General features: G+C 36.3%; 2 protein-coding genes and 1 long non-coding RNA gene across 3 annotated transcripts in view; 2 read left to right on the forward strand and 1 right to left on the reverse strand.

Moving 5' to 3' along the window:
• The first annotated feature begins 286 nt into the window (after positions 1–286).
• Positions 287–8,313, forward strand: LOC126818580 (rapamycin-insensitive companion of mTOR). Its single transcript, XM_050546042.2, has one exon. It carries the CDS (start codon positions 291–293, stop codon positions 5,241–5,243), a length of 4,953 nt encoding a protein of 1,650 aa, XP_050401999.1. The 5' UTR covers positions 287–290; the 3' UTR covers positions 5,244–8,313.
• Positions 8,314–11,731: 3,418 nt separating this feature from the next.
• LOC126818703 (uncharacterized) lies at positions 11,732–12,800 on the reverse strand. The gene is made up of 3 exons (XR_007679323.2): positions 12,736–12,800; positions 12,287–12,568; positions 11,732–12,061 (listed from the first exon to the last, which is right to left on the reverse strand). It is a non-coding gene; the product is annotated as an uncharacterized LOC126818703 (long non-coding RNA).
• A 2,688-nt stretch (positions 12,801–15,488) lies between these two features.
• LOC126817837 (rho-associated protein kinase 2) overlaps positions 15,489–17,344 on the forward strand; it is a 39,661-nt gene continuing 37,805 nt past the window's right edge. Inside the window, exon 1 of the mRNA XM_050544999.2 lies at positions 15,489–16,260. Within this exon, the coding sequence (XP_050400956.1) occupies positions 16,165–16,260 (96 nt within the window). The 5' untranslated portion in view covers positions 15,489–16,164. The remainder of the gene's footprint in view (positions 16,261–17,344) is intronic.

Genomic DNA, 17,344 nt, shown 5'->3' on the forward strand with positions numbered 1-17,344 from the left:
GCCCTGACCAGTTGACGTTATGCAAACTGCAAGCGCCCTCAAGCCAATGATTGACCCCACGTGATGTATTGTCATGTGTCCAAAGCATTTGAAATTATAAAGGCCAGTCATCTTATACAGAGTCGCTTTCGCAATACCTCTATGAAACCATAGATGTGTACGTATATATACACCCCCATGTATGAAACGGATTGTGCTCTCGGCTGAAGTTTATTCGGGCGTTAACTAGCGACGGACCGTCTGTCAGGGATGAACTTTCTGAGACTGGATAATTGCGTCTTGAATACAAAATGGCGAGCCGACGATTCTTAAAATCAAGCCGCTTTCGTGCTAGACGCGAAAGTGTTGAAGAAGTAATTAAGTTTGACCCTACTAAAGACACTAAAGAGAGTGTTCATACGGTTTTAAAACATCTGGTCGATGACAGTGGTACGACAACGTCTAAGAAACTTGCTTACCTGAACTTTTTTGTAAAACTGTTGAGAAAATTAGACGGAAAGGCGGTTCTCGGGTTATCAGAAAACGATATTTTGTGTTGTTTACGGTTAGGGTTATTTCACGAAGCCAAAGAAGTGAGAGCAGCTACTTTAAGAGTATTACGTCATCTTATAGATCGCCCAAACTATGTTGACTCTTTACTTTATTTACAACTTGATTTGCTAATCGCCAGATGTATTGACATTTGTTTGGAAAATGAAATTGAAAGAATACAGGCATTAAAACTTATTCGTAAGCTTGGACAAACGGCTGCCAATAAAATACCATCAACTCTTCTTCATCCTGTGATTGCGGTAGGCAATGATGGTGCAACTGAATGGGACAGAATGTTGCGAGTGTGTTTGGCAACTTTATGTGAAATGGCGTTTCAAAACATTGACACATTGTTTAGATGTGGTGGAATCAGTACAATTTTACGAAGCATATTAGATTGTCATCTTTATCCTCGTCTAAACGAATCTCTTACTTGCACCATCTTGTATCTTCTGAACCATCCTAAAACACGTCATTATATAAAACCCAACACAGATTTGGAACAACTTCTAGCACCCTTTACAGACTGTCATTTTAAATATAACGGTGAAACCGAACGACCAAAAGTGGATGACAAAGAAAATCGATTTATCGCAAGTAAAATGGCTTTAATAACTGTGATGCGATCATGGCCAGGATTAATCCGACTGTGTCACCCAGAAGGTTCTGGACTTCAATCTTTCATAGGAATATTGTACTTACCTTATATCGATATTCGGAAAAGTGCCTTAGAAATGATTTTTGACCTGTTCCAATTGAAACTTCCCACTTGGACAGAAGACTTTTCTCTTGCTCTTTCGGGTGTTGATCCAAGTGAAATGAATGAGAATTGGAAACTGGGTGAAGGTTTTGTTGCAGAAGAGGGAAGAACAATTTTACCGCATGTTGCTACAACACGACCTAATTTGGTTGAAAACCATACAGCGCTCATTCTATGTGCATGGATAAATGCTGGAATTTTAGAGGCCCTTGTAGAAGTTATAACCAGTAGTGAAGGTGCCCTATTTTGTAGAGCTGTGATTTTATTAGGAGAGTTACTTCATCTGGCCAACACTTTGTTACCACCAGATTGTGCTACTTACAGCCATTGTTTGCCTACATTAATTGCTATGGCCTCTTCCTTTGACATTCCATTACCAAAGAGGCACCAAGCCAGCCTTACTGTTTCTTATCTTGATGAGTTTCATATCTTGAAGAAACGTGGGGCTATTCCATGTAGTTTATTTCTAGATCAGTTGTTACAACATGCTGGAAAATTTATGGAGTATGCTGGTAAACATTGGCATTTGAGGAGAGATAAATTATCAGAATTTTACTTCAAAAAGATTCCATCAGAAGATTTGGTCTTCCAGGCAATTAAGGATACACAAATTCTAGTCACAAAATCCTACCAATCCTGGGACTTGGATTTAATAAGTGCTTTGCTAAAGTTGCCAGATGAAAAACTGATGCGACTTGATGATCAACTGTACATAAGATTTATTCGTCAACTGACTGTTTTCTTTAAACCATCTAGTAACTTATTTTGTAGAATTGAATTAACGTCTGAGCATTGCCATAAGATTTGCGAAGTTGGATGTCACCTTATTGACTTCTTGTTAAAATCCAATCAAGTTGAAGCTCAGAAACAAATTGATGAGTGGTTAACCGATATAGCTCAAGCTATTGATGATGTTACAAGTCCATACCAAGATAAAACAGCTGCATTAGGTGTTGCAAGTTTACACCAGACACTTGGCCAATATTATTTTGTATTCATTGGAAAGTTCACAGCTACTCAAAGAGGAGAGAGATACCTAGATTCATCCGGTCTTTATCAAAAACTTTTAGAACTGATATCTAGTACAAGTCAAGATGTGTATATTAAAGTGACTATATCGAGTTTGAACTATGTAAGGAATGGAACTTCAAGAGTTCTTCTCTCAAAGGCTTTAACGGGTTCTAATGAAGTGGCACGCTTATATGCCACTAAGTTTTTGCGTGTTTTATTGAGAACTGGTATAAATGGTTTTGAGGTATGGGGCTTACAGTTGCTTGTTACACAGTTATATGATACTAGTCAAGCTGTTGCAATGTCAGCATTGAATATTTTGGATGAGGCTTGTGATATACAAGTTAATTTGCAATCATTGGTTAACTTGCGCCCATCCTTTTTACATTTAGGCCATAAAGGTAACATGATGCTATGTAAACTCCTATCAACAGAAAGGGGTTTCAAGTCTCTTATGGAAGCAAATTTTGTGTCCAATGAATTAGACAAATGGGAAAAGATGTATAATAGGAAGTATGCAGATTTTGTTGAAGAACAGTTGAATGAAGCTCTAACAACCTATGAGAAAACCTATCATGGCAGTTTTACAAGGAGATCTATTCTGAAGAGACCAAAGAAAGAAGTTTTCCTTCCTTCTCACATTTATGGTCAGCTGGTCCAACACAAACATGGCTTTAAAATACTACAGAAGCAAGACTGTATAAAGCAATACTTCAACTATATACAGTCCTCAGATTTACTCACCGATAAAGATATAATGAACTTGAAAACTGCATTATGGGCTGTGGGCAATATTGGAACATCTTCGTATGGTGTTGCATGGCTTGATGAAGAAAGTGTTATACCGGAAATTATCAAATTGGCAGAGGAATCTGGAGTTTTCTCTATCAGAGGAACTGCTTTTTACGTGCTTGGTCTTGTGGCTTCAACAAGAACTGGAGTCAATATCCTGTCGAAATTTGGTTGGGAATCCCTTTGTCATTCCCGAGAAGATCAGTGGCCCGTTTACATTGAGTCCGATTCCATGATCTCTAACATGGACAGTGAATCACACCTTTTAAGTAATGGTCAGCTGAAGGATATGAGTTCAAATGCTTCAGATGGTCATCATTTGTCTTATATAATGGAGGAATCAAGAGGAGACATGACAAATGAACAATCATTGCCATTACCAGGACTTGTTCCCAGAAGCAATACATTGCCAATGGAATCAAGCACTTTCATTAAATATAAGTCATCCAAAGCAATGTCAGAACCGATTTCATCAGGATTCAGATTACGAACATTTAGTGCTGAAAAAATTAACTTTTTTACCAGAGGAAATCCTGAAATGGTAAAGATATTAAAAGGTGAAACAGCAGACAATGAATCAAATCTTTCAATAAGCCTTTCCCCGACCAGTCACATATCAACATTTTCCGATCACAGTGTCAATGATTTAAAGTCTGGGGAGTTATCTTCTCCGGAGGACATTATCACAAAAGGAATGGGCATGTTCAAAATAGGAAGTGACAGCATTTTAAAGCATGAAAAGATCAACGGCAATGGTTCTTTGAAAAGTAAAAGCAGAACAAGTAGCCTCAACACTGATTCAACAACTAGTGGTGTTGGTTCATGCGAGTCCGGATCCTTTACAAACCCAGGAGCATCATCACTTAGCCCCAAATCTGATACTTCTGTACCCGAGTTGATAATGCCTACTGACCTAAAACCTGAAGCCACAGCACCAGCAACCAAAGAACCTGTTCACCCGTCATTGGTGCAAAGAAGGCTGGCCAAATTAAATCGTATTCCAAGTCTACATAGACGCTCAGCGTCTCCTGCATTGGCTCTTTATCAGTCAACTTCACCTGACGCCCCAACAGCTCCATACACTAGTTACCAAGATGCTGTAGGTTACGCCACTTTCAGAACTATAAAGAGAACTCGTACATACAGTGGCGATGAATATGATCCTATACACGCATCTTGGCATCTTAATCCTAGGTTGGATAGGACACACAGCACAGAATCAGATGTCAGTGTCGAAGGAAATACATTTAGTAGCTTCGGAATTAAGAGGAATGTCAGCAGTGCTTCTTTACCGGACTATGATTCTCTGTACAACCATTTAAATAATTCTATTAACAAATCTTCCCTTTCAGCTTCTTCTTCAGACCGTTTTGTGGGATTATCGTTGCCAGTCGATATTAGCATGGTGTTCGAGGTTATAGAGGGCGAGGACAGTCGGTCATACTCATCAACATTCAACACGACTCCCGATGTAAATCAACCCCTTTTCCTATCCGGACTGAAAATCGCCGTACCGGAATATGTTCCGCCGTTATCAAAGGACATTAACCTTGAGCACGAAACAAGCACGTGCTTGGCTTGTGTTCGTTTACATTGTTCCTCAAAGCCAAGTTCACAAAAAGCTTTCAGAGACATGCCTTCGTTAGAAACCGACGACGAAAACATAGGATTTGACAAAACGGTAAGAACAATTAAAACTGAGAGGCCGAGAGGAGACAGTCTTCTAGAAGCATCTTCGGTTACCCCCGGAAGTTTAACTAGTACTACAGATTCCGATGCTGGCTCAAAAAAGATATGTGAAGATGACGCTCATGGTAAAATAATTGTACGAAAGGAAGTTTTGCGTCTTCTCATAAGTTTAAGTAGCTCCATTGGAATGAAAAGTTCTGAACAGGGATTGTTAGTGCTAAAACAAAAATTTCCCAAAACATTCCAAGACCTGTGTTTTTATTCTGAAGTTGGGCATATTTTAGCAACTTATTCATTCCGCTTGGGTGCTCGACGATTTACGCAAGAACTTTTTGAGGAACTTGATATAACTTCTTTGCAAGAAGATGCGAAACAAATGCTTGGAATAACAAAGTCTACCGAAACGTCCTTCATGAATTCAATTCCTCAAGATAGTCTAGAAGGTTTAACGGAAATTTGAAAACCTCCTTATAAAGAACTAAGAAACTATTGTTACCGAGAATATTTGAAACTGGTCGCATATATTCCAACTGTAAAGCAAAATTCTATTAATTTTGATGAAACCATACAAAAAGTTACACAGTATAAGGGGCGCACTTGTTTAAGTCCGAATGAAAAATTGTTTAATAGTACGTCCGAATATCATCCGGAATAACGACTGGTCTCACGTGGTTATGTTAATTGGATTTGTCTCGATATCCACTTATTCTAATATCTTGAATCATGTAAGCTGAATCACGAATATGGAAACCATGTGTTATTTTATAATCAAAACCAAAAACCATATATTGTGGATATAACAATATTTTTATGTGCTTGTTTACTTGTTGTGTATATGAACAAAGGAACAGAAAGAGTGGTGAATGTTATAGTATATTTAATTTAACGAATGAATGGTATAATAATTTGACTACAAAACATAATATATACATATTATATAGACTCAAACTTATCATGTGATATTTAAATCAAGAAGAAATGGTATCAGATATTGTGACAGAGATTATAGACTCAAAATAATTATATGATAAAATTGAAATCAAATTATTCTTATTAAGAATGAAATTAATATTAAAGGAGCTTTAGTTCCTTTGACTATGGTCAATTGAGTTGATTTAATGTGTTATTTGGATTACAGGTGTGGCAAGCTATTTCTGTTACAGGATTAATCGAAAGTCGCTTTATTTAATAATTTTAGTTTCGTTTGGCTTATCGTGGAACACAAACTCGCTGATATTAAAAATTTCAACATTAGCTTTATCTTGATGTAAAACTGACATTGAATATAAATTATGATCCTACAAAAAAAATAATGAAATAGTCCTTGTAATAAATGTTCACAAAAGTCAGTTATTTATATTGATGATTAAAATGTAAAGTAATTTGTGAAACATTCTAGCCTCTTGACACACAGGATTTCAACCATATCGAACTTAAGAATTGTTTGTTATGAATACAAAAAGAAATCGAACGTGTCCACAAAAGAGAATAAGTTAAGAACGAAACTAATAGCAAGTTAGCTTGGGAATGGTATGAAGCCCGAACAGTTTCAAATTGCACCTGGCCTGCCATATTTGACCACTTGGCAATGGTAGTACAAAGGATGGGCGAACGGAGACTCGTTTTGAAGTGGAGGGGTGGGGAGCCGTCACCCCCCCCCCCCCCAAATTAGATCGCCAAAGGTGAGATTTGGAGCACTTTCCTGTAGGTAAGAAGCCCGTATCATTACAGGCCCGCGACTGTACAGCGAAATGGACGCTTTTGGCTCCACCTGGATCAATTTAACTTTCTTGCAATATTGCCTGTCTGGTGGTGTCTTAAAGCGAGAATTTCAAATTTTCTAAGAAAGTCAAAACATAATTATTTCTATGTCTTTTGCTCAATAGGTTATCAAATCACTATTATACGATCATGAGCATTATTTCCCACCCTTAAAAATCTATGGCACAGGAAATAACACAATTACCTCCTCTGTTTTGCTATTGACAACATGGGGCAGCCATTTTCCAACGTTGGAATTTGAAGCTGAAAATGATATTTTTGCCAATTTCTCAGCTGGCAATAGTGAATTATAGGATTATTCTTTAACAAGGTAGAACTGTTTATCGATACCATCTATTTTAAGGCTTTATTTTAATACATTTTAAAAATATAACTTGAAAATTTGCAATTGCAACTTTAAATGGAGGTTTGTCTTATCGGTTTTGTTTGGGTGTAGTGCAGTCATCCTACATTTACATGTACTATTAATCCGACTCAGCATAGGCATGGGATTTAAAGTGACATATTTGGACATAAACCACTTCATGTTTTCCGACCAAATTTGGTTGATATGTTTCTGGGTAGGTGATTATTCATAGTCATTCCAATGAATTTGATCAGCCCCATGAGCAGGCGTGGTGATGGCACCAAAAATGGGAAACGATCGGCAGTTTCATAGCACACTGTATGGAGTATGTCCGTCTTCATTGGGGTGGGGGAGGGGGGTGTTGTTGGATGGCCGAATGCTTAGCGCGAGCGCCGTATCATAAAATCTGTCATTGAGTCAACTGGCGTGGTTTCGATTCTCCATGGACCTTATAATATGTATTCTAAGGTCCATGGATTCTCCGGTTGTACATGACAAGGAGTAGGGTCGCCTGTCCATTGCAAGACCCCTGCGCGCAAGCGATTTATGGAAATAAAATTGAACCATGTTAGTCCCGAAATGACCTAGTTTGTGTCGAGTGGACGTTAAACCCCATCTATAAAACTATTGACAATCTGAAATACAAGAATTCATTGACAATTACGATAACACTCCATGTCAATGCGCCAACTCTCCTTTTGAAGACAAATATAATGACCATATTATACTCACCGGAAATTTCGATATTGTGTAATAAGATTAGTAGAATTTTTGCCTTTAAATTAATAATAGCATTATATTAATAATTATGTCCTTATTGGTACCATATTCATAGACAAGGCAGTCATATATCTCATGCACTTAAATTAAATGATTTGTGGGTTGACACATAAAAAGATCTATAAAACCAAAACATAGTCGATAATGATAGGGAAGTTACCATTCCATATTTGGCATGAGTGACCAATCACGTGATTAATAACATCATAATTAGCCAATAGAATAATTAATAGCTGTTTGTCTGCGATATCACCTCGGTGGAAGCGGACGTAAAATACAACTAACCCATCATCATCATTAATAGCTGTGAATCTAAACGTATATAACAAATGGAATGTGCGCTCTTGAGTAGACACCATGTGGGTACCGTTGGCGTTGAGGTTCAAGACACACCATCTGGATTGAGTAGACCCCATTGATTTGTAGGAGAGTCATATGGTGTAGCCTGTTCCGTCAGTAAAGTCATCTGCGAGTTAGGGGTAGGAGAGAAAGACATGTTAATTTTAAACATTGTAATGTAATCCAAGCATGTAACCTATGTATCCAGTGTTTGATATAAAATGTAGAAACGAACTGTAGCATTGTCATATCTGGGAGACAAACATCTTAGCGGCGGAGATTAAGAAGAAAATACACAACGTGAAAAGGAATCTAAGACGAGAATTACAAATATAACCAGAGACAATACTAGACGATGATGACAAGGCTATTAAAATAAGTAGCAGTGACTGGCAGAAGAGAGTATGCGCCACACGTCGGCTGTGGGGAGTTTTCCGGTGTACTTTCCACACCTAACCAGAGACGCATAGCACAGCATAGTGTTACAATTTCGAGAGCAACGAAGTAAAACAAATTTCAAAAAGTTACATAATAATCTCAAATCTCAAAGCAGGAAACGTACAGTAGCTTGGTCTGATAAATTTCGTGTACCTCGAGCATCTTTTGGAGAATGGAAAAACACGGTTTTTGATCTCTTGTCAAAGAGAATCAAGTATATTAAACAAAACCTAAAACGCCCCCCCCCCCCCCCAAGGTCCTAAAAACAAAACATCTGCAGCTGAATGCCTTGCTACTCTTCAAGATAGATTTGTTTTGACGCCCGCCGCGAAATTTTGAATGGCACACTAAGAAAATGTAAAAAGACATGATCCCTACTGAGTATTCACTGATGTCGACTGATAAGTTCTTAGATGTGTTTTTCTTTATTTATTTTAAGACATTCTGTTATGTTTCTATGACTAGTCTCTGTCTATGGTTGTATGCTGTCTGACTTTCAATGTTTTTATTTTGCAAAATTCAGATATTTTTCATATATATTTAGCAAGGTGAGCCGCTATTTGTTCATGTGTTCCAAAGTGTGCCGTTGGCAAAAAAAAAAAAGGTTGAGAACCACTGACATAGCTAAATAATTCCGATTAGTTCCTAAATTTATAGTTTATTCACCTTTTGACGTTGTCTTATCTGGATTATCGCCCTTTTTATTGTTATCTTTTATTACATTTGACTCATGACGTCATTCAGCAGACGATCCTTATCGAGACAAGTTGTACTTTCTCCGTTTGCTTCTATGTAGGCCTATTCAGTATTGTTTTTTCCTCTGTTTTTGTGGTAATAAGGACTTATGTCCAAACTTTGTAGACCTACCTCAATTCTCTCGAACGCTTATAATGCTTCTCACTATAACACATACATAGACAGACTATTTAGTTGTACCTGACTTCTTTAGGCTAATTTTATACATTTCACCGATGATATGGTTACTTGTATAGGATAGGATAGGTAATTTTCCTTCAATCATGGCTCGTACTAGTATGTTTGTTTGTGATTTCTGCGTAGTGTGTCTTGTCGCAAGTTGGTTTTGTATAATTGTTTGTGGGTGGTGCACCGCACCGCCCCCCCCCCCACGCACTTACACTATTTGAGAGAATGAAACGGTCAGTAGACTGCGTTTAAACGGCGGAAAAGGATGTTCACCAAGGATAATCCAGGAATTTACTTTGGCTATTTGTAGTAGATAGAAACCGACTAACGAAAAATACAAGATGATATTGATATTATAATAATTATATAATATAATGGATTCTACCCATCGAGGTGTAATCCACCCCAATCGAGTCACGTGATAAACACGGATTCACGATTAAAAATAGATTAGAGTAGTTTTCTTCCGATTAAAATGTTTTGAGAGGGACTAGAAGCAAACTTTTGATCGATAAATTGGTTTTAAATATGTTTTTAGTCCAAATATAGGCTATCATCATCAAATCACAGCATCACACCGTGAGTTTGTACGCGGGAATGCATCATTCGTATTCTTTTACTTTTTTAACTCCGTCAATCAAATCAAATTAATCTGTTATTTAATGTAAACTAAACTTACACAGCACAGACCTTCCTTTTCTTTGAAACTGTTTTCACTTTTATCGACTAGGCCTAGAGCTTTGTAATATTTTTTTTTTTTTTATCAGAACCGAATATTGGATTTAGATGGGATTATCGTATTAAGGTTCCCAACTTCAAGATGATCCAACGAGGCATGGAGAAACTCTGATGTCGAGTCACCGGTATAACGTCATCATGCCTTGTCCAATACGAACGTTCACTAGGGGTCGTCAAGAACTATCATAGCTGATCATGTAACATCTATGACTAAATGGCGATCGTTGCTGCTAACTCGGTATATAAGGTCTGTATACTGTAAGTGACACTTGTTCCAATTCGGACACCGACGTTTTCACCCTGACGTCAACGAAAGACTAGTACTAAAACAGTAGTAGAGGATATTCTGGGGATTAAACTTACCGTAATTTAATTACATCAGACGTAATTGGCCATCTTGTCCTTGTTCTTGCTAGTTGATTGCTTATCTTGATGAAAATGTTTTAAATCCTATAGTCATTATTTATAGTTGCTTTTGGTTATCAATCATTTTATTGACCTGGAAAGTTTCCCGAGAGTGGGAAGTCTGTCGGAGCAGAGCAGTAGGACGTTAAACTTTAAACCCCATTTCATTTCATTTTATTTCCTGGGAAATCCAGTCAAGATTCCAGTGGAATCGATTAGTCGTCCGGATGGGGTGAACAACCGAGGTGCCATGTCATGTAGCCTATATCATTGGCACTTACAGTATGTTTATGACCCTCTGACATTCTGAAATCGAATTAGGTGTCTAATAGTTCCACTGCCCGGGTAAAACTTATCGACTTTCATTTGATATGGGCATTATGAAGAAGAATTCGGGCTCGCTTATAATCTCTGTGCATATAGGTGGGCGTACTAAAATGATAATGACAAGCCTGCAGATAATGCAACAACTATAACGTATTTCAAACAACCACCAACTTTGTGATTTGCATGGAAATACTTCAAATAGTTCTCATTACCAAGCATTAGCCAATCCCAGTGGAATTAACGGGAAATATCTAATAAACTCTCATAAGTTCAAGAAGAAACCAATAGGCTGGGCCTATCCACTAGGAAACTACTATAGTCGAAAGGGAAAGGATAATAGGTTGCTTCTTATTAAATTCTTTCTTGAGTTGTTCCGTCGGTTTTTATTACACTTGGACCAGGGTTTGATAACAGAGTACTATTACTAATTTCAAACTTACCCTAGCGTGGGGAGAATGGTCGGTGTTTCGGCATATTCCAAATGCACGCTCCTAACAATAACCCCTTCATAGTTTATCCCTAAACCATTTGGTCATCTGGGGCGTTTGATTGCTTATTATTTACACCTGGGGCAAGAACCAGGCTTTACTGTAACTGGGCACAAATTTAAGATAGCTAGAGATATGACCTGAACAGAATTCACTCCTTAAATATTTCTCTATTTTTACTCAACAGGGAAAAATAAGAAGAGAAAGTCCAAGACCAAAAGTGGAATATACCCTAAACACACTTGATTGAACTGGTTCAGAATTTCATTAGCCTGGAAATTAGAAAGACGCAAAACCTTTATCTCTTCTCTCCGTTTTTGCTCTCGAATTTCGTAAAAAAAAAAAACTTTCTTGCTTCTCATGTGTTAATGTATTAAACTACACAAGTGAGATAGGTGACATCTTAATCCAAACATCTTACTCCAGTTCTAGAATGATGTGGTCATTTCTAATTTTCTTGCTCACCATCAACGCCTCCTACATTATCTAGATTGAGCCCTTTCCTCAGTCTTACTCTTTCAGCTCTTCTTTCTCGTTCCTTCATCCGTTCTCTGATCTCTTCCAATCTTTTTTCTCTCTTCTCTTCAATTTTCATCATCTTCTCTTCCAAATTTTCTTCATTTTCTCTTTTTCTCTCATTAACACTTTCTAATACGGCTATTTTTTTTGTGACAAAATTTGATTTCTTTTAACGACACCTTCTTCTCTTTCCTGAAGTGGAAACAGAATTCTAGTTTTAAATTTTAAATTTACATTAAATGCATTCGATACAACAGAAATACAAAACTTTCTCCTCAAACAAGAAGTGGTATTAACCGTTCTGGAAAGAATTATCATACTCTGCCTTATACACGGAAGGTGTAGCTAACAATACATGAGCAATGATTTAGACTGATTGCTAAGAAACTTAATTAAATTTTAAAAACAAATAGTAACCTTTCTTCTTTGTTCTGCTTTTCTTATCCGTTCCAGCTGTTCATCGATTGTAACAATTCTATCAGATTTGTGAGTTTCCAGCCTTTCTAAAAAGAGTGGAGGTTTCTCTCGTCTTGGATGAGCCTGTACTATTTCAAAACTTAATCCTCCAGCGGTTCTAATTTTTTGGTTGGCTTATCAATCCTTCTTCTGTTAAGATTGCAATTATTTTTGCTTCTTCATTTTCAGCTTTTTGCTTTTGTGTCATTCTGGATCGACATGGTATTCCTATTATCGGTAATGCTGAAATGTTTGTAAAAAAATAAATAAATATGAGTTATGAATAAAACAAAATGTGATAAAAATTGATTGGTACAATTTACGTCAAATTTTGATTGAGCTATCCGAGCTTTTAAGTCAATGTCTCAAAATAATCTGTTTTACTTTAACAAAAAGAAAACTGAACTTACAAAGGCATTTCTTTTCTTTGAAATTTTTTTCTACTCCATCGACCAGAGCTTTGTCAGAATATTCTGTAATAAATATTACATCTGAATCAAATTCTTGTGAATGTTGCGTTGTAGGCCTAACAACGGAAAACATCTGACTTATTTTGTTCTCTTCCGAAGGGACTCTTTCATTGTCCTGTGCATCTTCCGATTGGCAGTCTTCATCCACGGGTTCAACCGTATTTTGGTTGGAAAAAATACACCCCATTATAGAAATAAAACAATGTGATATAATGTAATTAGTTGGCTATCTAGGCACCAGAAAGACGTAACTAGGCTATACAGGACATTGTGGTATATGGCGTTATTGTGACGTTTTCTTCAGCACTATTCGGCAAGGCGTTATCAGTATTAAACCACACTTTCAAATCGTAATAAAACTCCATTAAAAGGCTTAACGTGCTAGCCACATAAAGTTTAACGTTCATGACGGTGTAATGTAAGGTTGTGTAAATAATAGATATGCGACAATATCAAGTCAAGATATTTTTAAAATTAATAATTTCGATTTTATAAGAGGGCACATTTGAAATATATGGACAGAAGAATAATCAATTACAGAGAATTCCGCCTCTTGTATTCTCGAGAACGTTGAAAATTCTCACATTAGCTTACCCCTATGTATGGGCTATATGAAGTGGAATGTGAATTAACGTCCTACTGGGCTAATGAAGACGTGCATACGACTTGTGCTATCAGGGAAATTATGCCCGGACAGCGGTGTTTCGGCCTACTTTCATAAACTGCCTATTATACACTGAGAACAAAAAATGGGTCAAAAATGAGTAAAACTTACTCATTTCGGTGAGTTATGAGGTAATACTCAGCTAGATGAGTCTTTTGACTCGGATTGGGGGCAAACAGGTCAGCTATGACTCAGTTTATTGAAACTTGCGTGGACACTTCTGAGTCGCCAACTAGTCACTTCCGAGTTATTAAATAATCAGTGATGAATTTGTTCCAAGTGAGTCACAGTCTAGTCAAGAGTGAATCCTTCGGATGAAATGAATTGTGAGTGGAAGTTTTTGGCGGCCGTTTGACGAAGACTGGACGCTTATTGACCTAAAAGAAAATTCAATGCATCTACAAGTATCTACCGTAAAAAGGTGAATCATTTGTGTTTTTATGTTAAGGATAAAGCTTTATACAATATTATGTTTACTATTATACAGATTAAGCGGCATATATGAAATAGGCCACTGATTTTGATTTTCATTAAAAATTAAAATTAAAATTTATTAAATCGTTCGTGTCGTTAAGAAATTATTATTATCCAGTTAGTGATTTATCTGGAAATCTTTAACTGCATGGTATTAGAACAAATTACACAAGGAAATGCCACTACAGGGCTAGAGTACAAGCACATTGACCTAGGCTTAGTTACTAGGCTAATACGATTGAGTCAAAAGCGGGTCGCCATGTAGTTCATAAATGAGTCACAGCTACTTTACAAGAAGGGTATATGCCTACTCTCATATATCGAATTCCAACTGCCAAGGGTTCTTTTACGATCACACCAATGTGTACATGGGACCTCGATTTTTCGTCTCGTCCGAACAACTATATACGTTGTCCCTTGCCAGGAACGCTTTTTTTTCACACATAATAACTATAACATTATTACCAAAAAGGCAGCTTGTTTTTTCATTCAACGCAAAACACCATTATTCTCATAATAATGTAGGTCTACATTAATAAATTAAATAAAATGTTACGGATTGGTTACAGGTATTGTTGATAAGTTTTAGCTGGTTGACCTTGGTCTTCATGTAGTGATGACTTGGGTCATTTTAATCACATAATAAACCTATAACTCAATATTTTCCATAAAATTCGAAATTAAAAACACGAATTAAAATTCAATATTTCTATGGTTTTGGGCGCCATTTTTAATGAACAAAGAAAGCATATCATACAAGACAATGCATTAATTAGTAATGGTTGATTCACAAATGACAAAACAATTATATAAAAAATAAAAACACAAAAAAAAACCCCTATAGAATGGACAATTTTTTTAAAAAATTGAATATAAAATGAGGTGAGGGTTGGTGTAGGCTCTGCCTGTTCCCTGGTGCGTTTTCATCCATTTAAAATAAAATATTGTTTGCACAAAAAATATGCTTTTATGTATACCCTCTTTTAAGGTTCCAAAGAATAGAGCCATACACCCTTTAAAATAGGTTATTGCAACACATATTATTATTATATGACTTATAGGTCATATTAATATAGTTTTGTTTGTCTTTGGTCATTTTTGTTTGACTTAAAATGATTTTTATTCTAAACTTATACCTTTTAATTCTTTTCCAAATCAGCATTCTTTTGATTGATTATGCTTGGAATTAGTAGTCCGAGCGGAGAATGGATGCTTTAATGCCCACAGCGAAATAAATGCTTACCTGGTGTGGCGAGAAATGTCAGAATTCTGCAACAAAATGTAGCAAGGACAGTCTGATTCCTAATATATGTGCGTATATCAAGGAGTTACATCCCTTGATTACCCGATTCGCAAGGCGCGTGAACTTTAATGTAATCGATATTTTTGCAGAGATAAAAGCCATACTTATGCAACTTGTTTGAGATTAATATTACTTTTTAACCCATGGCAATGCGACGTTTACTCTTTACAATGTGATTATATATTCTAATGTAAGTTGTTTTAAGTTAAACTGGATTACGTACTGGTACGAATTGGGTAGAAGCCATCTTGATTTAGGATTAAAAACCCGAGGTTTATCGGAAAACACCCGTCTGATTTCGTGGATTGTTACTACTTTACCTGTGCTAATTAGGAATTACCTGTTTAATCTAAAGGAGTGTGGATTGATTAACGGTCCAGAAATACCAGACATACGATGTATAACGTGAATCAAACTTAAATTAATGTCATTTGTATAAACATTCGAGTTGACCGAATGAATGTCAAGACAAGTTCGGTACCGCATCGTCATTTCATGGACTGATCATCGCAATACAGTCAGTCTAAATGTCTAATTTACAAACAAATTCAAGCTATAATTTTACAATTACAACACCAATCCATCAAGTACTTTTCAGTGTGTATTTAATGCTGGACATTGACATTCTATAAATTGCGCATTTTGAACCGAATAATTACTTTGTTTACATAGAACTTACAAGTTATAAATCGGGTGACATTCCGCGGATTCTGGCGCTAATCAACGAAAAGCCAGTTCGTTTGTTTTTTTTAGTGTTTTAAATCTTTAAAATGATTTAACTTTATTGATAAACAGATGTCATCAGTGACAAATGAATACATGTCCTTCTATTTTACCAGTACTAAATTTATCTGTTAAAATCTGAAGTAGCAGTGGTCTACATGTTGAAGATTAGAACAGTTTTTGTGACAAGATAGACAGATATAACATGGTGATGTCTGACTCAGACTTTAGACAAAGAATTACCCAGTTAGAACAAAAGTTGCAAGATCCGAATTCAGAACTAAATATTGATGGATTATTGGTAGGTGATAAAATGTTTCATAAATTATTCTTATGCATGACCTGTGAGCAGAATTATTAGGTGTGATTTTCTTCTTCATCGAGGCATGAGTCACAACTTCTTGCTATCTGGAAGCAAATTCCTCTGCAGTGACCCTGTTGACATTTTCTGTGTAACATCATTCAGATAATCATGGATTGACCCTGTTTTGACAGGTCATTTCAGTCCACTAACAATGGTTGCTTGTGCATTGCAGAGAACCAGTCAACTTGAAACAGGCATAAAGTATACACATTGTCTTGATGATTTAAGTTTTTATTTTATATAGTTTACTTTAACTCCAGTCATACTTCAGCTTATATCTGTTAATTAGAGATTGTTATGAACTTTGATTTCCGACGACTCTTTGTCAAATTCCAAAATGTTACCAATGTTTTTATTGAACTTTGGCATTAAATATCGGTGACGCTGTTTGTGGCCTTGCACTCAGTAACCTTCTAGTTAAATGTAGGTATAGGCCTAATTATTGATAGGTGTTGTGCATGAGACAGGATATGTTTTGGAACACCTGTAAAGATATATTGTGAAACATATTTTTCTTATTGCACTTACATTTGAATTAAATGTATATGTATGCTTTTTGAGAGTAGACCACACAAATAATATGGTCATATTCCTGATGAAATGGTTACAAGGACCAATATTACTTACAAGTGGTCCATACATGTATTAGTTATTTTACCCTTAGTTGGTCGGTCTGGTTCCTCCATGTGCATTGAAACTTATATTTTCACTGAACTAACTTCATGTCACCTGCATACATATATTATAATATCCTAACTCAATGATACATGTACAATCGCCTCAAGATTTCAATTTACAATTTGTCTGCTACTGATCGGTTTAAATCATACATTATATTTCTGAAATGTTTACTTGATGCGTGTTTGACTGATGAATAACAGAGATACATGTACATGTACTAGTTTAAAGATACATTATGTACCGTATATTTAAATTATTATTTAGATGTTTATTTACATGACAAGCCTATAATCAACTCTCTAGACTATCGGATGGTGGAGTTTTAAATAATGGATTGAAA

The sequence above is a fragment of the Patella vulgata genome, chromosome 4 (genome assembly GCF_932274485.2).
Source record: "Patella vulgata chromosome 4, xgPatVulg1.2, whole genome shotgun sequence".
Lineage (NCBI taxonomy): Eukaryota > Metazoa > Mollusca > Gastropoda > Patellidae > Patella > Patella vulgata.